The 24,730-nt window shown below is 51.8% G+C and overlaps 1 protein-coding gene across 1 annotated transcript in view; it reads left to right on the forward strand.

The window, feature by feature from the left end:
* Positions 1-3,614: 3,614 nt before the first annotated feature.
* The window catches only part of Rhbdl3 (rhomboid like 3), a 54,884-nt gene continuing 33,768 nt past the window's right edge, over positions 3,615-24,730 (forward strand). The window contains exons 1-3 of the mRNA XM_021212700.2: positions 3,615-3,984; positions 5,354-5,377; positions 20,866-21,024. Coding sequence (XP_021068359.1) covers positions 3,874-3,984; positions 5,354-5,377; positions 20,866-21,024 — 294 coding nt within the window. The 5' untranslated portion in view covers positions 3,615-3,873. The remainder of the gene's footprint in view (positions 3,985-5,353; positions 5,378-20,865; positions 21,025-24,730) is intronic.

A 24,730-nucleotide genomic window follows, 5' to 3' on the forward strand; every position in this document is an offset into this window, starting at 1 on the left:
CACGCACACACACGCGCGCGCACACACACACACACACACACACACAAAGGTATAAAGGTCAACAAGACTAGACTCGTGCATGGTCTCGACTTATGTGCAGTATGCTCCCAGGACCTCTGGCATGACTGAAAGCGGCCATTCTTTCTGTCTTTATTAGAATGTTTCAATGCTCTGGGTGGAATGAGACTAAAGCTACTAAAGCTACCAAATAGTCAGATCTTTTTTGGTCTTGTCTTTTGAGAGAATTTCTCCATGTAGCCCTGGCTGACCTAGAACTTACTCTGTAGACCAGGCTAGCCTTGGATTCACAGAGATATGCCTGCCTCTGCCTCCAGAAGGCTGGGATTAAAGGCTTGGGTCACCACCCCCAGATCATTATCTCTTGAAGGTTTCTAGGCTTGGCTGCAGGCTACAGGTCCCATGTGCTGGGGGACATGTTGCATCACTGCAGATTCCCCCGGGGTTAGGGGATGAATCAGGTTGTCTGGTGAAGCTGAGCACTCCTGAGGATATGGGACGAAAGGGTAGACTCCGGAATGCAGAGATTCGGTGCTACTGATGCTCTTAAAGGTTGCCAAGTCTAAATAGTCATTTCCTGAAGGGCTGGTTCCTAGGGAGGGCCCAGGATTCTTTCCTAGTAGGTTTGGGAGAACAGGGATGACATTGAGCACCTGTCCCTAAGGCAGGAAGGAAACAGCTCTCTGAGGTCCTTCTCCCCTTTGTTCTAACTGCTGATACTCATGCGACCTCAGGACCTCAGTCAGAAGGATTTATTTATTTATTTTCACACGTGTGTGGATGCTTTGCCTGCATGTGTGTCTGTATATCATGTGTGTGCAGAGCTCATGGAGACCAGAAGAGGGTGTGAGATCATCTGAGACTAGAGTTGCAGTTTTGAGCCACTATGTATGTACTAGGAGTCAAATCTTAGTCACCTGGAAGAGCAGCCAGTGTTGCTGAACCATCTCTCTCCAGACCCTTTTTATTTATATATGAATACTCATAAATAAATAAATAAGAAGTCTTTTTTTTTTAATTTTTTAAAAATTTATTTAATGTATGAGTGCTCTGCTGCATATACACCCACCTGCCTGAAGGGGGCATCAGATCTCACTATAGATGGTTGCTGGGAATTGAACTTGGGCCCTCTGGAAGAGCAGCCAGTGAGTGCTCTTAACTGCGGAGCCATCTCACCAGTCCAGAGATGAAATCTTACATCCAGGCCTGGTGTGCAAATCTATAATCCCAGCTCCTTGGGAGAATGAGATGGGAAGACTCACAAATTCAAGGCCCACTTTAGCAACTTAATGCCACCTAGTCTCAAAATAAAAGTGAAGAGAGAAAAGGAAGAAGAAGAAAGAGAGAGACTATGGGGGTTGTATTGCCCTAGCCTCTAATACAGGACATCATAAGGGTTCAGATAATCCCCCTGTTTCAGCCTCTCAAGTGGCTGGGTCTAAAGGCTCCTGCTGCTGCACCAGTCTAGGAGGGATCTTTTCAAGTGACAGTCTTGATCACTGTCCTTCTGTGTCTTCCCGTTGCCCTTAAGATGATGGAATCCAAACTCCATTCTCCGGAAACTAGCAGCCCTCTCTCTCATGCCTCCCCTCAGGCTGGACTCTCCTACTGATGCAGTTGTAGTTTAATTTCCAACCATGTCAAATCCCTTGCAGTTCCCCTTCCATTCTGCATGCTGTCCCCTCTGCCTGAATTGCTGTGTCTCCTGCCACAAGGTTAGGTTATGGAAGTGCTTCCTTTGGGAAGACCTCCTGGATCCACAAGGGCCCCTCCTCTTCCTTTCAGCCCGTGGGACTCCTGAGCTTAGGTGGAACCCAAGATTTGTGGAACACGGCTGTGTGCCCCTCCCCACCTCCACATGCACACCAAGATGAGCCACTTGTAGAGGATAGGGTTTGTCTTTCACTCATCCATGGACCCTCAGAGATCTCCCCTAGTGTTTAATAAGGGCTCAACAAATGTTCAGCGATGCAAGGTAACTTCCCCATGAGGGGGTGACTGAGTTGGATCTGTTGCTAAGAGCTGTCCCTGGGCTGGAGAAGAGAAAGTTTGTGAAGAATAGATGGGGAGGGGAGGCAGGGGGGGTCAGTGGGTGCTGGACATCTCTGCAGAGTGGCCTTCTCTTTCACGCACCTGTCTCTTTCAATCCCTCTGCAACCAGGCTTTCAGAACCAGCTCTGCCTCAAAGGTCTGAATGTAGCAGAGCCAGCACTGCTCATGTTATATCAAGCAGCCGGTAGCAGGGGTGGTAGAGGCAGGGACCCTGGCCCTCAGGGCTCCAGCAGCTGCTTATCCTAATAGGCTTTTTTATCAGAAAGAATTCAGCCTCTCTTCTGTCCCCTGAAGGCGGTTTTCAAAAAAAATCACACCCCCATGCAGACAGTTTTATTTACAAGGAAATCTTGGCAGGATCTTGTCTTGTTAGTAGAGTAGAGATGGGGGAGGGGTGGCAAGAAACAAAAATAGTTGGAATGATCACACTTTCTGAAACCGAGATGAAAATTGGTGTCTGTTGCAAACTCACCTAATTAGGATGGAACTGATTTCCTTCTGGGTTTAAGTGGAGTAGTCAGTGCTGGGCTAGATGGTCACAGGTTGGATCCTGGGGTTGCACGATGTAGTTATATTTGACTTATGAAAATGAAGGTGTTAATTGCAACTTCTGATAATAAAAATAATAATCCTTCTGACAGGACGTCGAGAGGGGTAATGATGATGCGGAGAGGTTGAAGGGCTTTGGTTCTGTATGTAGGCTGACAGGGCAGGAGGTGAAGGGGGGGGGGAGTATGGGAGGGGGAGGGGCGGCTGAACCAGGACTGAGCCCCTGAGCCTCCCTAGAGGAGCATCTACCCCAGCCCGGGCACTGGCACAAACTATAGTTAGGTGGGAAAATCGCTTTTCCCACAGGTACTCTGTCTCCCATTTTTCTTCTTTAAACATCCTTTAGTGCTTTGATAACTTCATTCCTGGTTTTTAGTTTTAGTTTTTTGCTTTTGTACCACCCCCACCCCGGGCCAGCTCCCCCACCCCACCCCACCCCACCTCCGCTCCCGTCTGGCAGGGCACTTTCCTGGATTTAACATGGTCAAGAAGCCTGAACAGTACATACAGCTCTAGATGGAGAGGTAGGGCGAAGGTTAGGATTTGGGGTCCCAGACCACCTGACCTTTCATCTCTAGACTTTCCCAGACCTCCCAGAATCCAAGACCACAGCGAATAGAGAGAGGTCTTAAGGGTGGCTGGTGGAATCCAGTTTTCACATCTCACTCTCAATTCAGTCCTATTTAACCCTGACATGGCCAACTTCACGAGATCCTCGCTTCTGCCTCCGTCACACCATCTGCTGCTTCCAAGTGATGGTTAACCCGGTGCGGAGCTGAGCAGGCTAAGGGCAACGCTGTCCCCATCTCCGGGCCGGAGGAGCGTCGGCTTGCCGCTCGCCTCCCGGCAGCCAGCCCTCCCTCTTTCCCTCCCTCCCTCCCCGCGGGCGGCCTGGGGGGCGGGGGCCCCGCGAGCAGCCCCGCCCCCGCCGCGCGCCACCCCGGAGGAGTCCGTGGGGAGGAGGAGGCTCGCGCGCAGAGCGGGGGCCGCGCGGAGCGGGAAGGAGCGCGGGGAGCGGTAGGGCCCGGCTAGCCCAAGGGCGCCCTGCCTCAGGCCCGCGACAGAGGCCAAGAAGTTTGACGGCTAGGGGCCCAGCGCCCCGGGTCGCGGGGGCCGCAGTGAGGGCGGTGGGGAGAGCAGAGCCATGAGAGCGAGCGCGGAGGCGGCGAGGGGCGCAGCTAGCTCCTGGAGCGGCACGGCCGCGGCGGCGCAAAGTTAGCCCGGCGCCCCGGGACGAGCGCCGCAGCCTGGGCCATGGGCGAGCACCCCAGCCCCGGCCCCGCAGTGGCCGCCTGCGCCGAGGCTGAGCGCATCGAGGAGCTGGAGCCCGAGGCCGAGGAGCGACTGCCCGCCGCGCCAGAAGACGTGAGTGCCCCCTCCTGTGCCCCTCAAACTTTCTGGGGGGCGCCACGCGGGGAGACGCCACTGCCTCAGCTCCCTACCCCGCAGACAACTTAGAGGCTTCAAGGTTATGTCACCGGAGCGTTCGGGATGAGTCGGGGATCCCCGAGCGTAGGATAGATAGGTCTCCCCCAGATGCAAGCGCGCGCACCCCACCCCGCTCATGGTTCCCGCGGCTTCACTGCGGGACACAACCCGGGCCACTGCGCCGGGAACCTGTCGGCTGCCGAGCCCCCTCCCCGCGGCTGGTGCAGTGCCCGGGACACGGCGTTTTCCTGCAGAGGCGACCGCGTCACTGTAGTGACTCCCCCTCCCCTCCCCTCAGCGACCTGCGGACTCTGCAAGCCCGGGGAAGGAACTGGCGCCGCAGATGCCCAGTCTCTGATCAGCGCAGACTGCTCTGGAGACCCCTTCTCCGCTGCTAGATTAGCTCCCGCCGGCGTCAGCCCGGTCGCGACACTGATTGAAATTCAAACTGATCTCAGTCCCTGAACCCAGCTAGAGGTAGCTGGGACGAAATGCTCCCAGCAGGGGGCTCAGGAGTCCCTGACCACGTCGGTGCCAGGAACGGTCCCCTGGGGCAGGGTAGGGAGGGGCTATTCCAGAGGGCTTTCCTGCCATCTGCCGCTTAGATCTCTTGTCTGCTGTCCTGGGAGGCGAGGCAGGATCTGGAAAGCCCCGGGTCCTTGAGTTGATAAAACTACTCCCTCTCGACACCCTGCCTCGGACCTGTCCCTCCTTCAGAGTAAAATTAAGCCAGAAACCCCAACCTACGAAACCACAGCCAGCAAATCTGAATGGGCCGGGAGTCTAATATCTCTCGGGTTTGCGTAACTAAACCTGTCACTTTGTCCTGGCCCTAACTCCCGAGAGAGTCTTCTGTATTCAGTACTTACACTCAGTCTTGGAAGCATATTGGGGAGCACACACACACACACACAGTGCTCAAGCAGGGGCGAGCTGTATAGTAGAGTCCTCCAACAGACAGGGTCTGAAGGTGTACTCTGGGAGTAGATGTGGACGTGACCTTTCCGTAGCAGAAGTTACCAGAAACCCGGAGACACGGTTGGGAATCGTCCTTGTTCTCATTCCAGCATCTGACTGTCCCACCCCCACCCCCAAAACACCCCATTTCCACTCCGTACTGTGCGAGTTCTGCCTCCGCTCACACGGGGACTTTTCAGGTTTCTTCTGGTGGGCCCCTGAACCTGGTTCTGACTGATGGGCAACAGCTGGGAGATGATGTCAGAAACCTCAGGGGTCTACGGAAACCTCGGTGATAAGTGCCTTTCTTTCTCTTCTTCCTCTCCCGCATGGCCTCCCTCTCCACCAGCACTGGAAAGTCCTGTTTGAAAAGGTATGTGAGCAGTTAAATACCTTTCTTCTTCCCAGCCCTGCCTGAAAACGGCCTCAGTCTCCCTGCCCGACTGCGTGGGTTTTCCTAGCTCTGTGCTCCGGAGACGGTGACGCGCTGTGGAGGCGTGGCTTAATACATCTGGGGCGGAGCCATACAGTGCTCTGGGTATCCGGAGACAGCAGTAGGCTCCCTAAAGAGAAATCTTTCGTCCTTACAAATTCTCCTTCCCCATGGCTGGGTTTACACCACCCAGAGATTGGACAACGTGCATTAAAGTTTTCGAGATGCAAGAGGATTGCAGTGGGAGGCTGGGGGAGGTGGGGGAAGGGGCATAAAAGAACCATTTGGCTCCTTTTCTGCTCCTATTACAAAAAAAATGCTTTGCCCCAGTAACATACAATCTGTCTTCCTTGGGGAGGAGGATCTACTCGCAAAATGGGCTCTTTCGAAGATCTTGTGTCTCGTTCTGCAGTGGGGATGGGCCAGTGCTAGGCAGTTACAAATGAAAAGTAGGATGTGGTTATTTGCAGTGCCTGGAGGATGTGGGTGAGGTTAGAAATGCCAAGTGTTGGGTTTGAATCTGGAGACTGGCATTTGACCTTCAGCGGGGAAATAGTTCTTTTCTGCTTGGTACTTGGGTTCTGCTAGATTTCCTCTCCCTGCTTGACTATAGTCCAGGAGAAGAGACAGGAAGGTACCAGTGTTGGTGGATTATGAACACTTAAGTCACAAGCGACAGTAGCTGTGACATGAAGTTGTGCAACTTTAAGAGATGTTTAAGCCAGGCATGCTGGCACACATCTGCAGTGCCTGCATTTGGGAGCTAAATTTAGGCAGGACAGTCTGGAGCTTGAGGCTATCCTTGGCTATCCTAGCCTTTGGGGCTAGCCTGGGATGGTGAAGCGGGGGCCACAGTTGAAAAGGCATCTTGATCCAGACCTTTGTTTTAGGTGGGATGAAAGGCACTCGCCACTGCCCAGATGGTTTTAGATATTCTATCCTATAATTGGATGACCATCCCCCAGCAAGGAAGCAAACCAAAGCAGAAGTATGTAGCTATTGGGGTGAAAGCCGCTAGCCTCATGACTATGGGCAAAGAGAGGGAAGAGACTGGAACCCACTGGCCCCCTTCCGGACATCCACAGTCACCCGAAGGCTTCTTATTAGACCCAAACTCACGTTGTTCCCACTTCCCAGTAGCTCCAAGCTAGGGATTGAACCTTTAACACACGCCCCTTTGAAGGTGACAATGAGGTTGGAAAGGAGATACAGTTATAGGAAAATAGGAAGATATTAATAGACCCAAGTAGCTGAGGGGAACCGCATCCCCAAATGAGATTCTAAACTTGAGGGGAGAGGAAAAGGTTTAGTTGGAGGTTGGCAAAAAACAGCAGCTTTGGTTACACACAAGTTTAATGTGGGGACCCAGCCAAATGCAATTGCCCCATGGGACTGAACATGTGGGCTCATGGGGAAAGAGCCTGGGTGAGGATCTTAGGGGATGTCATCCTTGACGCCTGGCTCCCATCCTGAGGGCCACCTACTCTCCCTCTGGTGCCTAGGAACCCCAGCTGCCGGCTGACACCTCGAGGCAGGAGGGACCTATGGTCTGCCACCGTTACTCTTGGCACCAGGCTGCCAGCCCTTCGCACCTCCTGCCAGATTTAGAACAAGAACCTAGAACAGTGTGTGCCACGCTTCTCTTCCTCTGTGCCTTTCTTTACATTTGACTAATTTCCTTTGCCGGTTTCTGTGTGTGTAATTACATCTTTAAAAACAAACCATTTGGGTGAATGGAGGAGAACTTCCAGTGGGAAGCACACGCGGCTGAAGGGGCAACTCCAAGCAGAGGGCGTGTGGCTCTCGGTGCCAGCCGCCAGCCGTCTCGTCCAACCGGAGGCGAGAGTCCTGGGCATCCCATAGAGAGGTCCACACAGAGATCATCCCAGGCTGGGGAATGCAGCTTAGTGGGAGAGCGCACAAGGCCCTGGGCTAAGTTCTCAACATAGAAGAAATAAAAATAAATAAAAAATACAAAGGAAGCCCATCAATCACTCTGACAGGCAAAATGAGTTCTAGGAGAGCAGCCACCAGGTCTCACTCTGGGCCATTTTTTTTCTCTCTCTCTTAAAGTAAGTTCTGTCTGATTTGTTTCTTTACTTAAGATTTATTTTATTTTAATACATATGGTTGCTTTGCCTGCATGTCTGTGTGCAGTGCCCATAGAGTCCAGAAGAGGGTGTTGGATCCCCTGGAACTGGAGTTACAGGCAATTTGAGCTGCTGCGTGGGTGCTGGGAGTTGGACCCAGGTCCTTTACAAGATCAGCTAGTGCTCTTAACTGCTGGTGAATCATGGGAAAGGAAGCTTGGCTGGAGATGGCAGGTAGACTTGTCAGGTGGACAACACTGATAGGCTAAACTAGGTAGTGAGTTAGTGAGACGTGACGCCTGTCACAGCCCATGTGATCCATGAATTCATCTTCCAGAGGTTGTCAATGGAGATGCTAGAGTCAGAGCCTGGACTGTGACAACCCTAGCAAGCTAGACTTGACCATGCATCCTCTTTAGGTCAATTAAACAGACACAATACAAAAGCAGAGAAGGGGGTTTATTCAAGGTGGCCACCGTGGGAAGAGCAGTAAAGAGATCTAGTGACCCTCAGAGTCCATCTTCTGTGCAGACATGGCATTTGGGTTTCAGAGTCCACAGCACAAGAACTACTCACAGCTAAGCCATTGTGGTTGAGATGTGTGCGGCCCCTGCTTCTGCACCATCTTTGTCCCACGGTAGTCTCCCCAGCTAGTGCTCTGACTAGCTGTGAGAACTGTCTTCCTCGCTCTTCTATTGCTGGGAAGAGACACCATGGCCACAGCAACTCTTATGAAGGAAAGCATTTGATGGGGGCTGGCTCACAGTTTCAGAGGGTCTGCCCATTAGTTGTCATGTGAGAAGCATGTGCCACATGCAGGCAGACGTGATGCTGGAGCAGTAGCTGAGACTTCCAGATGTGGACCCACAGGCAGGAGGGAAAGAGACACTAGGCCTGGCTTGAGCATTTGAAACCCGAAAGCCCATCCACCAGTTGCACACTTCCTCCAGTAAGGCCACATCTCCTAATAGTGCCACTCCCTGGTGACCAAGCTTTCAAATCTATGAGCCTATGGGCCATTTTCATTCAAACCACTATTCCGTAAGTTCCCTATCTCACTGGCACCAGGCTTCAACCCGTTCCTTCTCCCAGTGAGACTCCTGGGGGAAATTCCAGCTTATTGGGAACTGACCTAGTTAGAGTTGCTATTGCTGTGATGAAACACCATGACCCAACATAACTTGGGGGAGCAGGGAAGAGTTTGTTTGCCTTCTAAGTCCATATCGCTGTTCATCATTGTAGGAAGTCAGGACAGGACTCAAGCAGGTCAGAAACCTAAAGGCAGGAGCTGATGCAGACGCCATGGAGGGGTACAGGATTGCCCTCTCTAGCTTACTCAGCCTGCTTTCTTATAGAACCCAGGGCCACATGCCCACAGGCGACCCCACCTGCAGTGGGCTGGGCCCTCCCCCATCAATCATGAATTAAGAAAGTCCCCTATAGGCTTGCCCTCGGCCCAGTCTTATGGAGGCATTTTCTCAGTTGAGGCTCCCTCCTCTCTGAGGACTCTAGCTTGTGTCGAGATAAGGGGTACAGAATTCTTTTTAGAATAGCTTCATGCCTGCTAGGATAGTTACAGAGGCATTGGAGCGTGGAGCCACCGGGGCAGGGCGTGCCTTCTTTCCTGTTCCTGGGTCAGGGGGACACCAGTGGTCCTCTGTCTCCAGGGTGTTGGAGGTGGAATTAGCTCGGCTCTTCATGCCCTGCGGTTCTTTAATATACAGGGAAGCCTTGACCAGCATGAAGCTGACTGGCCCCCAAGGGTAAGAAGTCACCATGTTAGCCTTGGCAGTTAATGGCTACCCTTCAAGTAAATGGCCAGATGCCTTCTAGGATTGGTGGTGAGGAGGTCAGGTGACCCTGGTCTTCTCTGTCCCCCGCTGTCCTGGCCTTTGTCTGGTGTGCTCACAGTGATATAGCAGGGCTCATTTTGCCACTCCTGCCTCACACCAAAATCGCCACAGGGAGGAGTCTGGCAGGCTGTTAGCTTGTGTTCCGCACGTCCTGGTGTGTGTTCATTTTCTATAAGGGAATTGTGTTTTTTATTTTAGAGGCCGATCTTGATGGGTTTTCCTAAGCATTTAAACAGGTTTTTAAGTTATCGGGCCAATAAGATGGCTCAGCCGGTGAAGGCGCTCGTGTTCAAGACCAAGGTCTTGAGTTCAACTCCCAGGACCCATGTTGTACAAAGGAGTGAAGTGACTGCCAACACTGTCCCCTGACCGCCACTGTGCACTGTGTGCGCGTACCCTCTCACAAAGGATAAATGTAATATAGTTAGCGTGGGTCTAGGGGTATAGTTAGAGGCCAAGTGTGACATGGCCTGTGTTGGCCTTGGGGCCAACAAACAATATGGCAGTGATAGTAAGAACTGTAAGAACTAGGTGCTGTTATGATGCAACTTCATGGCAAAAATATGGTACTGTTTATTGCTAAATCCTTTGATCATTTCTGTCATGATTCCCTCTAGAGTTCTGATCCGAGGCGGTTTCTGTCTCTTAACCCACTCTTCCATTTTCTACTGGGGTTACAGAGAGATGCTTGTGCGGTGCCTTGTGGGTACTGAGACTTGAACTTGGGTCCTCTAGAAGAGCGGCGAGCGCCTTCAACCTCTGAGCCATCTCTCCAGCCCCCCCCCCAAAGCCACTTTATTTTTAAAAGTTGAATTTAAAACTTTAGATTTACATATTTCTTTATCTGTGGGTGGCACACACATGCCACGCTATACTTGTGGAGGTCAGAGGACATCTCGTAGGAATTGCTTTCTGTTCTGTGGGTCCTATGGATTGAACTCAGCTGTCAGGAGTGGCAGCAACTGAGTGAGCTACTCCCTAGGTCCCCCCCAAACCACTCTGAACCCCGAGGAACTTTCTGCTTTCTCTGCTGGGCGTCTTATGAGCCTGTCAGGTCTTCTCTAGCCCTGACTCGATCCCTGGCCTCGTTTGTAGTTTCCCTGCAAGCTGGCTGGCGGTGTGGGGGTGGTCAGGGTGCATCTGTGGCTGAAAGGAAGCTCTGAGGAGATGATACTGCTGAATGGGTTATGGGTGAGCCACAGAGAAAAGTGCCTTCCCGGGAGACAGCCACATTGGCCATGGCCCCAGAACACACGATTAGCCAACAGAGCAGGGCTCCCAGAGAACAACAGAGCAGTGGTTTTAACTGGGGCCCACCCTGGGCTCTGCATCTCAGCCCTTTATCACGTCACCTCCAGGACCACATGCCTACTGTGCTCCTAATCAGGTGACCTGGGAGATCAGGAGTCTATTAACTCTTTGATCCCTGACCATTCACAAAGATGCACTATGAGAGAAGTTGAGCAAAAGAACCAAGAGCACCTAGCTCACACACTGTCTGGCGTTTAATAGGCCCTTAGAAGTGTTTGTTTGTTTGTTTGTTTTTAAAGATTTATTTATGTATTTCATGTATGTGAGTACACTGTCACTGTCTTCAGACACACCAGAAGAAGGCATTGGATCCGCATTACAGATGGTTGTGAGCCACCATGTGGTTGCCGGGAATTGAACTCAGGACCTCTGGAAGAGCAGTCAGTGTTCTTACCAACTGAGTAAACTACTTCCTACTGCTGAGCCATCTCTCCAGCCCTAGAAGTTTGAATGAATGACAGCTCAAACTAGAGTTCTGCAGGCTAGATAGACGGCTCATTTGTTATAAATCTTAAACACAAACAGACCTATAGCTCTGTGTGCATCGTTTGGGGCTAAGGTATCCTCTCCAGGAGCCCCTGACCATGGGGCTCCATGGTCATGGCTCACTCTCATTGGGTAGCTCCTGCCCCGACAGGGCCATAGGTTACTGGATAGTTGATGGTCCAGGCTTCTCATTCTGCAAGTGAGGAAAGAAGGTCACGTGATGCGATGGCCCCGGAGCTCCTGTGTGCTTACCAGCACACTCCTTTGCTAACTTGGTACCCTACATGGTGGTGGGGACAGGTGGGGAAAGGACACCCCACCAACCTGGCAGCACTGGGAAGGGCAGGCGTCCTCCCCAAGCCACAGAATTTCCATGGAAACCATAGCTGACCCAGCTTTGCTGGGAGGAAGGGTGAGTGTGCATAGCTCTTGGCACAGATGGTGAAGCGCCAGGTAAATACTATGCGTTGCCAGCATGTAAAGAAGCGAGTCCTGCTTCCCAGATGGGCATGGACACGTAATGGATCTGGGACTTGATTCTAAGTGTCCAGAGTCCTCGTCCAGCCAGGCTGCCTTCCTACACTCCCTGCTGAACTCTCCAGAAAGAGTCTTTGGACAGGGCTGTCTGGTGCATGTCAATGGCCAAGTTGTCTGCTCACCTGGCCTGTGCTCAGGGTGCAAAGTGATGGGCCAGGACCTAGGGGGAGGGCCAGGCCTCCTCTCTTCCCATTTCTCTTGCTGGATCTTCCATTGGTGGCACAGTGACACCGGGCCCAAGGTACTGTCTTACATTGCAGGAATGGAATCAGCGTGCCTTGAACTGGAAACAGAAGCAACCCCAGACCCCTTTGGGGGATTTTTGTTTAAAAGAGTCTTTACGTGCCCCATCCCCACTCCCTTTGATATAAGATCTTACTCTATCACCCCTGCCAGGTCTCAGACTTAATCCTGCTTCAGCCTCCTGACTGCCCAGAGGACAGGAAGGTGCCAGGCCCCTCCCCACCTCCAGACTTTTCTGAGGCAAGCTGAGGTCTATGTTGGTAAAATTCCTTTGATGGAGCACACACAATGTCTGGTGTGTGCGTGTCTGTCATCTCATCTCTTCTCAGCGAGTACACGAGGGAGGCTGTGGTGGTTTTTTTTTTTGTTTGTTTGTTTGTTTTTTGGTGGTGGCTTTTTGTTTTTTTGTTTTTTGTTTCCCCGGAGACAGAGTTTCATAGCCCTGGCTGTCCTAGACGTGATTTGCAGGCCAGTCTGGTCTCAAACTCACAGGTTCACCTGCCTCTGCCTCCCAAGTGCTGGGACTAAAGGTGGGCGCCACCACACCTTTGTCCTTTTTAGAGAGGAGGAAACTAAGAATGGAGGAGATGGGCTTCCCCAGAGATATGGAAGAAACTGGGAGCTCTGCAGTGGGTCTGCTTGTCTGCAGGGCTCTGGGAGGCGTCCGTCGTAGGACAGGAGGTAAAGCCACTGTTCAGGGCTTCTTCATGCCTTCTGCCTGCGCCTGTTCTGCCTCCATCCTCCCTCCTTCTCCTGGACGGCTCAGCTTTCTCTGTTCTGGGGACTAGATGGATTCTAGGGGTTTCTAAGAAAGGTAGCAGGGAGTGAGGATTAAAAAGAGGGGAGGCAGACAGATGTCAGATCCACCCCTGATCTCACCCCCTGCATCCTGACTGCTGCTCTCTGGACGGTTCTGGCTTTATGGCTATGACTCGAGCTTTGGTTCCTGGGCAGTCCTGATAAGCTGGGCCAGATGAGTCAGTCCAGGTACTACACAGCTGCCATGTGCCCCCTCAGAGCCTGGTACATGGCCAAGCTAGAGGAGGGAGGGCTGTCTGTGGGGTCTCCTGGCGCTCAAGTGGAGAGGGCCGGCGTCTGGTAAAAGGAGACTGCTCTCACCCACCAGTGCTCACCAGACAGTTTCCCACATTCTGGGACAGGCCAGTCTTTTCCCTTTTCCAGCTGCTGCTGGCAGAGCAGATGGTTTTCTGGAGATGTTGTTTGTCCAGCCACTCAGCCAGCCTGGCTTTAGGCCAGGGTGCCCGTTCTGCCTCCCTGACCAGCCTGCTAGCCGCAGCCATTGAGCTTTGGCTCTGAGACCCCATGAAGGGAGAGGAAGGGTGTTCAGGAGCCTGGCATCGGGACTGGTGTCTAGTGAGGCCTGAGCTGCCTCCCCTGGCTACCTGCAGTGGCAACGGAAAGAGGGGTGCACACTGGGACCCCCTTATGGCTCCAGATGGGGAGTCTGGAGGGCAAGGAGGGGTCAGAACCTGGTGTCAGCACCAGTTCTCATCCTCTCTGACTGAAGCTTGAGGTCTGGGGAAACCTATTCCTTGCTTATCCTGGGGCAGGTCTGAAGATGCCTGTACTCACGTGGAGAGCCTCGGTCAGGTGGCACATATCTGAGGGCTTGCTTTAGTTTCTCTATCTGTTAAATGGGACTAGTCATACTTGTGTTCTGAAAGTCTGTGTTTTGAAGAATTAGAGGGGAAAGGTCATGGGAAGGACAAGGGGTGGGCTCTCTCTCTCTCTCTCTCTCTCTCTCTCTCTCTCTCTCTAGATTAGCATCCTCATTTGCAAGGAAAAAGTGGAAAAGAAAGCCCCCACTCTCCCATCACTGGCCTCCTGACCCCACCAGCTGCAGCCTGGACCTTTTAATTTATGGGACTGTAAATATCCATGAATGGGCCAGAGTTCCCCAGTGGGCTGTGGCATGCTGGGTAGGGACAGCTCGGCTGAGCCAGAAGCTCCTGGACAGTCTCATTAATTTGCTCTGTTTAGAGGCTTGGGAATGAAGTAAGGAGCTGACAGATGGGTCTACCCCACCCATAGGAGGGCAGCTGCCTGCACCTTACCCCGTCCCAGCACACATGCCTTGTGGTCATTTCCCTGTGGACAGAAGGGAGACAGTTGCAGATAGAGATGAGAACTCACCCAGATCCTAGGCTCTGGACCTGAGCAGTCTTTATGGGATGGCAGCTGGCTTGTCGACTGCAGATGCCACCTTTGGAGGCATTTTGTGTACTCGAACCTTTTGGTCATGAGCTTCTATAGAAGTAAGAGGAAAGGTCTTCCCAGGAGTGAGAATTCCAGGCCTGGGAGCAGGAACCCAGACTGGAGGTTGTGCGGACATGCAGCCTGTGCAAGTCACAAATGCATAATAGGTAGAAACTAGATGTGTTCCCACCTTCCGTCATGCTTTGAGAAGGCAGGGGACATTCTGAAGCCTGGGGCAGCTTTCCGGCTCACGCAGAAAGCTAGGCCGCTGTCCTGGGTGCTGAGCAGGCAAACCCCTTGCTCTGGTGTGGTTTGTTCCCAGAGAGCTCGGCTCTGTGGCCCCATTAGGCCAATCATTGATTTCTCAGCCTCTCTTGGGACCTGGTATCCCCAGTTAACCTTCTGTGGGACTGGATCCCACAGAATTCTAGTTTTGCTGCTTCTGGTATCAGCTGCCTGATACCAGACGCCTGTGACACTTAAGAGCTGGAGGCAGAGGGCTGGGTGTCCAGCTCTGACAAAGGGGCCTGGGTTTCATGAAGGAGAACATGACTGTACTGTGGAGTTGTGATTGTTCCTAAAGGTTATGCACAGTGTTATGGTCAAAATAATAAATAAATAAATAAATAAATAAATAAATAAATGCTGTGATCAAATAAGGCCAAATTAGACAAATGGAGAGCTGAACCTAATCAGACTTCTCTACTGCTGGGCGTGGCAGAGCCCTTTTTGTGGGCATTTGCTTCATGCATTCCATGAGGACTTGCTAGCTAGGGGAAAGAGAGTGCTTTTTTGTTTGTTTGTTTGTTTGTTTAATGCCAGATTTCCACCTGCACCTCCGTCTACCACAGCCTTCCACAGCCTTCCAGGAAGTTCCACTGAACTCTCATGGACCACCTTGGGTCCTGAGTTTCATGAAACACACATTGGGAAGATCCAATGTCATGACTCATATTTTGTACAACGGAGAGCAAGGCAGTGAGCCCCATGGAGGGACCTGAAATTATTTCTCTCCAGACCATTTGCTCACTCTTTAACTGTGAGATAGTCTCTGTCAGTATTTTTACTCTCTTTTTGTTTCCCCAACCATATAATGAGGGTGATGCCTCGGCCACAGTAGATCCTTAGCAAGCATGTGAAACGTATGTATGTATGGATGGATGGATGGGTGGGTGGGAGGGTGGGAGGATGGATGGAAGGATGGATGGTTAGGGGGACTGGCCAATTTTTTTTTGAACTCTTTAGCCACAGTATCCCAGTGATTGAAGGGAGCCCAGGCTCTTTGTTCTGCCTGGGTAGGAATATATCTAAGCAAATTACCATCTGTTCAAACTTGAGCAGCTTGACCCCTGGTGCCCTGGCTTCCCACCCCACCCCTGCCACCCCGAGAAGGGACTTTTATAATAGTAAGTACCTTGCAGATTCTTGTGAGGCCTAAATGGAAGGAGGTGAAGACCATGGAATTTCTCCAGCCAGGTTGGGACACTGTAGAGTAAAAGAGGAGGAGCGAGTCGTGTCTGGAGAACCAGTGTGAAGCAGTGTGGCCCGAAGAACAACCAATGTGGGTGGAGACCTGAGGGTTCTGTGAAGTTAGTACCTGGTACATAGCGAAGGCCTCCCACACATCAGCTCGGGCGGATCGTGTGGTTCGACTGAGAAGGGGACAAGAGGTCAGCACAGGTTCAGAGTGGAGCTGTGTGGTCCAGGGAGGGCTTCCATTGTCCCCTCCCTACTGCCTCTGGGGCTCAGAGGCCTCAGCCTCAAAGCATTCTGCAGTGCCTTTGCACTTGGCCAGCCACTGAGACTCTGTCCAGACACTTGGGGGTTTTGTTCTTGTTTTGACTTGTGCGTGCTCGTGTGCAAGTGTGTGCATGTGTGCGTGTGTAAGAGAGAGAGAGAGAAAGAGAGTTTGTTTTGTTTTGTTTTGTTTTTTGAGGCAGTGGTCTCCTATAACAGACAGTGGCTGGCTTCAATTTGATATATAGCAGAGAATGACATTGACCTCCTGAACTGCCTGTCTTCTAAGTCCCACTATTACAGGCCTGCGCCGTTTTTTACCTGGCTCCCTGTCCAGCTATTTGGACCCAGAGTTATGAGTTCCTAACCTTCTAACTTGCTAAATGGCACCAGTACCACCTCACTTCCCATTTATTCTTTGAAGGGTCTGTGACTCAGAATAGATCAGCTGTTTTCTCTACCCTATTCTTGCTTCTGTGTGGTCCAATCTATCCCCACGAGAAGCCAGAACTCCTACCCATGCTTTGATAGGGAAACTGAGGCACTGCAGTTGATGAATTACCCCCAGCACAGCAGCTGGGCGTGGACTCCTACCTAACTACATGGAAGATTTGGTGAGTCATTTTCCTAGACCAAGTGGCCCAGGAATCAGCACAGGGTAGGAGGTGTGTGTGTGTGTGTGTGTGTGTGTGTGTATGTGTGTGTGTGGCCTCAGGCTGGGGAGAACAGCAGCTGCCTAGGGGATTAGCAGCTGTGAGCAGGTCACTGGTGGGATTAAAAGTCCCTTTGGAGCCTCTTGAAGTTCTTTTCAAGGCCGAGGCAAGAGGACTGTGGGCGGGCTGTGTGGTCTCCTCTGTGCTCGGTCTCCTAGGTCTGGGTTGAGTGTGAGTTTCTCCCAACAGTGCATCCTTGTCCAGCCCTGGGCCATCTCCTGTAGCTCCAGACCCACTCTGGCTACTGCCTCCTTGCCAGGCTCCTGCCCCGCTCCCTGATATAATCATTCCTCCTGAAGCAGTCCACTCTAGACTATCGCTGTCAGGCTGCCTCCAACCCATGTCATCCCCAGCTCATCCTGCAAGCAGCCTGCTGCCCCAAAAAGTGATTCCAGGGCAAGGACCTTGGAAGGGCTGCTTCGGGGGCTCTAGCATGTTCTTAACAAGGAGGTTGTATTTAAAGGATTTGCTCTGCCCCTCTCCCCCTAAGTAGCACCAGGCTCCCAGTGTGACCTTATTTCCTATAGGCCTGAGGGTATTTAGCAGGTAGGCAGACCAAGGACACAGGGCCCATTTGAAGAAAGTGATGAGAAGAGCCCCTGGCTAGTTGCTGCCCTAGGTTGGCATCAACCCACTCAACAGATGGGCCAGTTGAGGCTGAGCTTTCAGGAGTGGATTTTTGCCTTGCTTTGTGTCATCTTGTTTGAGAGACACAGACTCAGAAGTCCTCAGCTTCCTTGTGTATGAAGGAACCTTCTTATTTCTGAGCATGTTGTCTCCTGTCCCAACCCCTCTACGCCCCTTCCTCCCCCATTCCTTTTGTCCTCTCCTGTCTCCTCTAACCAACACCCCACTGGGCGCCCCATGCCCACTGCCAGCTTTGCCCTTGCCCTCATTGTCTTAGGCATTAGAACCCCAGCAGCCAGCCTGGCCCTGTCTCTCCCCCATCTCCAGTCATCCCCCAGTCCCTGAGGCCTCATTATTAGGGTAGTGGTGACCCCCCATTGTCTGGCCTGTCTGGCCCTGGCATGAAAGGTAGAGTTTTGGCAGAGAATAGAGGCTCGGCCTGATTCCAGCGTGTTTTCTGCAGTATAGACAGAGCCTGTGATATGCTTGGGGGTGGGGAGCTGGGGAGCCACAGGGCAACCCTTGTCACTAGGACAACAGCAGGGAGCCCTGGAGGGGGAGGGGGAGAAGGAGAGCAGGTGGCTCTTTGTCTGGTGCCTGATTCTAGCCCCCTGCTTCATCTTCCTCTGCAGGCAGCCCTGAGAAGGCCCCTGGGAAGGGATTGTGGGCTGTGCTCCCAGCACTTTCCAAACCACTGGGCTTCCTCCTCTAGAGAGGGAGAGGAGGTTCCCTGATGTGAAGGGGACTTTTGACCCCTGCAGGACCCGATAGAAATCTTCCTAGGACCTATAACACAGCCCTGAGGTAACACGGACTGGTCCGGTTGGTGCCAGGCTAAAGGGTCCTATATGGTAGAGTCAGGGTTGGTCCCTGTGGTTTAGGATCGTAGCCTCCTGGACCAAAACTCTGTCAGCTGCTGGCATTTTTACCCCTCGACCATCCCTCTCTCTTCCCCTGCTCCTCTCTGCTTAGTCTCCACATCTGAGCATCGAGAGGGCCAGACTGGCTCTGTCGGGGCCTCTTTCCTACTGCAGAAAGCCTGTTTAGGAGAACAGTGGGTCCCGGAGCCCTGCCCTCCCCCCCCAGCCCAGCACCGGGCTCAGTTCTTTGGTCCTCCGGTTTTAGGTTTTAATGCTGACACCCGTGCCAAACTGAGCTGCCGGGATGCGGAATCTGCTGCTTGCAGACAGGCTGCTCTGCCGGGCTTGGCTAGCTAGCGTTCTTTTCACCTCTACTCCCCGTTCTGTACCTCGGGGATCATAGTGTGCTCTCTTCCGACTGTTGTAAGAGGAGTCAGATAAGTTCTGTACAAAGGGGCTGCGGAGATGGCTCAGAGGTCAAGAGCACTTGTTGCTCTCTTCCAAGGGACCCAGGTTCAATTCCCAGCACCCCTATGGCAGGCAGAAACCCATCCATATAAAATAAAAGATAAATAAATCTTTAAAAAAGAAAAAAAAAATCTGTCCATAAAGCACACAAAACGATGTTTGGCCCCACAAAAACAAGGCAGACATTAGGTGATATTACTCTTTTTTTTTTTTTCAAAATTACATTTAGAGTATGAGTTTAATATCTGTCTGTCCGTCCGTCCGTCCGTCCGTCCGTCCGTCTGCCGGCCTGCCTGTCACAGCCCAGGCGTTGTGAAGGTCAAGAATAACTGTGGGAGTCAGTTCTCCCCTTCCACTATGTTGACACTGGGATTGAACTCTGGTCATCAGGCTTGCCTGCAAGTGCCTTTACCTGATTTAACTTATTGTTAGCCAGGCGTGGTGTCACACTCCTTTAGTCCCAGCACTTGGGAGGCAGAGACAGGCAGCTCTCTGTGAGCTTCAGTGCAACCTACACCGTGAGTTCCAGAGCAGCCAAGGCTATAGAGAGCTTGTCTCAAACAACAACAACAACAACAACAACAACAAAACAAACAAACGAACGAGAATCTATTGTTACTGCTGTTGTTATTGGGGGGGACAGCTATCAGAGAATGGTTTGAGGGTCAACTCATTCCTTCTTCCCTTACATGAGATCCAGGGATGGAACTCAAGTTGTCAGGCTTGCTTAGCAAGGGGCTTTTATCTACTGAGCCGTTTCGTCAGCCCTACCTAACACTTTTAGTCTTGCAGATCCTCTTGTGTTTCCTGACATACTTGATGGTGATAAACAGATAAGTGTCATGCCCGATGCCTGGTACTGGGGTGGAGGGTGCGATCTGAACGTGGTCTCCTTGGAGTTATCCCTTCCTAAAGAGTTCTGGGGGACAGCTGAAGGTCCCTGACCGTGATTCTGGCTATCAGACGTAGATTGTCTAGACACATTGTACACAGAACCTGCGTTCCCAGAGCAGCCTCTGTTAACCTTATCCAGGGAAGGAACTGCATGGCTTTGACTTCCAGCTTCACCCCTCCCCGCCCCCATACCTTCCCGAGATCCAAGGCGACTCAGTGCCTCCCATTCCTGTATCAGACCCAGGGACTCTGTGCTAGGCAAGCACTCTACCACTGAGCTGTATCCCCTGCCTTCCGTTGCCCTTAAAACCCAAGCAACCCATTGTAGCTTTTCCAGGTACACACTGGAGTCCTGTGTACGATGGAGTGTCATTTTCTGGCAGGGTATAGAGGGCAGGCTCTGGGAACTCTGTGGGGAAGGAACAAAAAGGGATAAAGGCTTTTTCTAACTGAACCTAAGAGGCTTCTCATGGAAAATTAGCGCCTGTCTGTCCATTGAACCTCTCATTTATTCATCCACAAAACTTGATTGATGTAAGGCGGATGCTATGACAGGAGGCACTGGCCTCGGAGGAACTGCAGCCCAGTGATGAGGCACAAGTAGCTTGTGATGGGTTGCCTGGGAAGCCTGGCCCCTGACCAGTGTGCAGAGGAGTTTCAGGAAGTTAAAGAGAATGGTGTAAATGCACAAGTGCAGCAGGAGCAGATGGTGGTGGCGCACACCTTTAATCCCAGCACTAAGGAGACAGAGCAGACAGATCTCTGTGAGTTCGAGGCCAGCCTGGTCTACAGAGCAAGTTTCAGGACAGCCAGGGCTACAGAGATACCCTGTCCTGAAAAACAAAAAGCACCTCGCTCATGGGAATGCCAAGGCATACCCATCCCCACCCCCCAAAACAGAACAACAGGGAGCTTGTTTTCTGCCAGCAGTCATGTGTGGGTGTGTGAGTCAGACCGTGGGGTCAGACCTTGGGACCAGCCATGAGGAAGCTGGTGTACTTTCTGTGTGGGGGAGGCTCAGCTCCTTCTTTCCCTGTCCCAGAAGCCTCTTGTCTCCTCTATTTACTGAACTCCATTCTTGCTTTCCTTTCCACAGTTAGAGTAAGTGGGGGGCGGGGTCTGGGGGGAGCTGTAGCTGCGTAGTAGAGGGTCAGTTCTATTGAAGAGAAAAATCAACCTGGCAGGCAGAGACAGGTGGATCTCTGTGAGTTCAAGGCCAGCCTGGTTTATAGCATGAGTTCCAGGACAACTAGGGCTGCACAAAGGAAAAAACAAAACTAAACTTAACTAAATTAAAAAGAAAGGGAAAAAAAGGGAAAGGGAAATCGACTTTCAAGTGAAGGGGATTTGGGTCCCCCGCCACTGACTCCACTCTCTGTGCTTCGCCCTCAGTTTGACCCTGGAAGCACCGGCTACATCAGCACAGGAAAGTTCCGGAGCCTCCTGGAGAGCCACAGCTCTAAGCTGGACCCACACAAAAAGGAGGTGCTCCTGGCTCTTGCAGACAGCCACGCAGATGGGCAGATCTGTTACCAGGACTTTGTCAACCTGGTGAGCATTCTTGAAAGAGGTGGGGTGGGGCTTAGAGACACAGGAAGTAATTTTAGGCAATGGGTTTTTTGTTTGTTTGGTTGGTTTTTGACTGACTGCTTTCGAATGGCCTCAGCTTCAACAAGTGAGAAGATACCACCATCACTGAAAGAAATAGCTCCCAACTAGATAGAGTAAGACTGGTTGGCCTGAGAACATATGTTAGGTCTCTTCAGATATGTGTCCGCAAGAACACAGTTTCATGAAGCTTTTTATTGTAGCAGAACGAAGAAAGTTATAAATCAAGGCCTTTTAGAGACACATCGGTGAAAACATCAGAGAGACAGGTTAAGCAAGATGGGTGTCTTAGTTCGGGTTTCGTTGCTGTGAGCAGACACCATGACCAAGGCCACTCTTTTTTTTTTTTTAAAGATTTATTTATTTATTATATGTAAGTACACTGTAGCTGTCTTCAGACACTCCAGAAGAGGGCATCAGATCTTGTTAAGGATGGTTGTGAGCCACCATGTGGTTGCTGGGATTTGAACTCTGGACCTTCGGAAGAGCAGTCGGGTGCTCTTACCCGCTGAGCCATCTCACCAGCCCAAGGCCACTCTTATAAAGGGTAATATTTCATTGGGGCTGACTCACAGTTTAGAGGTTCAGTTCATCATCGTCATGGCACAAAGCATGGTCGAATATGGCAGGAATAGTGGGGAGGAGCTGAGGATTACGTACTCATCCAGAAGCAGCAGAAGGAGACGAAGACACCTTAGCCAGACTAGAGTTGAGCTTCTTAGACCTCAAAGCCTACCTTACAGTGACACATTCCTCCAGCAAGGTCACACCTACTCCAACAAAGCCACACCTCCTAATAGTGTCATTCCCTATAGCCCAGCATTCAAACACAGGAGTCTATGGAAGCCATGCCTATTCAAACCACCACACAGGGGGAGTCTTTCCTATAGGCTTCAGATACTGACTGACAAACAAAAAACAAACAACAATAAGACACTCAGATGTTGTCTGGTGGCGTTCTTCGCCTTTGGATTGATGGAATCTAGTGCTCAGTTAAGTTAATAAATTCCAAAAGGGCTGGGTGTGGTGGTACATGACAGAGACAGAGGCAGACAGATCTCCGTGAGTTCGAGGTCAGCCTTGTCTGCGTATTGAGTTCCAGGTCAGCCAAGGATTCATGGTGAGATCCAGTCTCAAAACAAAAACAAAAACAAACAACTAGAAAGAAATTCCAGAAAGGTTTTTACTTGCTAGTCATAGGACGTCGGGTCTGGTGCTGAGGTGGGCAAGGAATGGTTATTTAGGAGGCAGAAGACAACCCAGGGTAATCATGCTGTGGACCTCCAACATCACTGTCCACATGGCTGCCACGCAAATGAGTCAGTCTGTCTGTGCAGACACAGCTCGTTTCCTGGAATTTCCCTTCGCACTACTAAGGTCTTGACATCCCTTAAAGCTCCTGGCATATGAGTCCTTCCCATTGTGATAATGAGGTGGCTGCACTCCACCAGCGCTCTCATCCTTGGCTCCCAACATTTTTGTACAGAGTCTCTTTTTGTGTCAGGTCCTAGCTAAGGCCTAAGAGTTCTTTCTGTGCACTGGCCTGGATTGGGTTGGTGGGATGTATTAGTGAACCCAGTTAGTGCTCTTCCCAGGAGCTGGGAGTGGGGGAGTCCTGGCAGGAGAAAAGGCAGATCAAGCCAGACTTCCTAGGAATGTAAGCACACATAACTAGAGGCTTAGACCTGTGGGCACCTTCTGGAGGGGCCTTGGCTCATGAGTCCTGCCCATTGTCTGTTATCTTTGGTGGAGACACACCCACTTCCTGGGGATTGATGCTATGTTCTTTCAGAGGCTTCTGTGGCAGGGTTACAATGGGCTTCAGGTGTCTTAGGCAACTGAGCTCCCCACCTAGAATGGGCGGGACATCAGTAGACACTCTATGAAATAGCAAGGCTGGATTCTTATTTTTTCCCATCGATGAGATGGTCTGCTCTCTTCATTTTGCCCATGGAGGAGAAAACTCTGTGAAGTTCCCTGTATTCTTGGACATCAAAGCCTCCGTCAGGCAGCCTGCTGTCACTGTCCCACCTTAGCTCCCTATGACGTGACTGCCCAGACAATGGCAGGCAGCTTCAATCGCCTTTCGGCTGCCCGGTTGCTGTCTTCTGTGGATGTAATGGCCTGGAGGGAACTGCTGTAGACATTCCGTGATCGAAGAGAACCCACTCTTCTGAATCGACTCCGCCCAAGCTGGGCTCAGTCAAAGGCTCTCGGACTGGGCCACAGGAGTGCCATCAACATCACCAAGAAGCAGACTATAAGCCTGGCTCTGGCTTGTGCCTAGTCCAGCCCATGGGCAACAGGTGCCTGCCCAACCTCAAGTCCCGGGCAAGGTGTTTCTCTCCTGGCTGGCCCCATTCCAGGGGAACCCTCTGTGGGAGCTCAGACTCTGAGCTGGAGCAACCAGTCCCAGCCTGCACCCTGGAGTCTTGGCTCTTGCTCTGCCTCTGCCGCCCACTCTTGGCCTCTCTTTTCCCATTTTCTGTTGGCTGTCAACGTTCTTCTGCCAGGAAACCTCCCCGTGGCCCTTCCTGCACCAACCCAGGCAAAACTAACCAACCACCCTTAGCCAGAGGGGTGGGAGTGGCTAGAAAGGCTCACTGAGGACAGCTGGCCAGAGGAGGCTGGCTTGAAGCCACACTGGGACCAGTGAGAAGCAGGACTCAGGGGTGAAGAGAGGACTCTGCAAGGGAGGCTCCTACCACATGGTCCCGTCTGAGCTTGGATTCTTTCAGGTGCCCTCCAGAAAGAGCTGCGGACTCCCGTGCCCTGGTGGTCCCGTTCATCTTGCCTGAATCTTGCCTTTAGGTCTAGTTAGATTATCTCTTGCTGGGCCCATGGTCCAAAGAGTACATCAGTAACTCTATGCCAGTGGCTATGAAGCGGCTGGGCCCTTGGGCCAGCAGATCTGGGTGATCTGGGCGTCTCCACCTTGGGAATACTTCACAGTATGATCCTGGAGGGAAAGTCAAGAATAGTACAAGTTTCTAAAGTGGGAGTTAGGCTAACTGCTGGGTGACGCTGGTAGAGTTCCACGGGGGCCGGGCCAGGGCTGCCGGGGGCTTGTCATACTGCTTGGGAGACACTAAGGTGTCACAGCTTCTTTGACAGGGCATTGAGTTCCGATTCTGGCAGATTCTAACAGTAGGTACAGACCTATTGTACCTTCCCAAGCTGGTATTTCGGAGGGTGCTTTCTCTTTTTCACCTCTGGCCCTCTCCTGAGCATCACCTCCTGCAGGAAAGCCCTTGCTGACCACCGTGGCTCGCACTGGCCTGGATCCTGTGTATTCTCTCAGCAGCTGTCACTGTCATTCTGAATGGTGACTGCTGGTTACTTCTCTGTCCTGAGGACCACCGACTGACTCCCCTGTGACTGGTGATGGCTCTAACACTCGGATGGGACAATGAGGAATGAGTGGATTAGAGGAATATATGAGTATGGGGCTGGATTTGAACCTGTGTCATCTTAGGGCTCTCTGTACCTCAGTTTCCTATTAGACAGAGGGGATGTCCGGAGTCCTCGTCTAATGGAGACACTCTGTGGGCATCAGAGGGCAACACTGTGGTATTGGTGGGGGGTGGGGGGGTGCTGCTTAGAGGTCAGAGAAGAGCTTGCTCTCCAGGATATGCAGGCTGAGGTGTGG

The sequence above is a fragment of the Mus pahari genome, chromosome 14, assembly GCF_900095145.1.
Source record: "Mus pahari chromosome 14, PAHARI_EIJ_v1.1, whole genome shotgun sequence".
Lineage (NCBI taxonomy): Eukaryota > Metazoa > Chordata > Mammalia > Rodentia > Muridae > Mus > Mus pahari.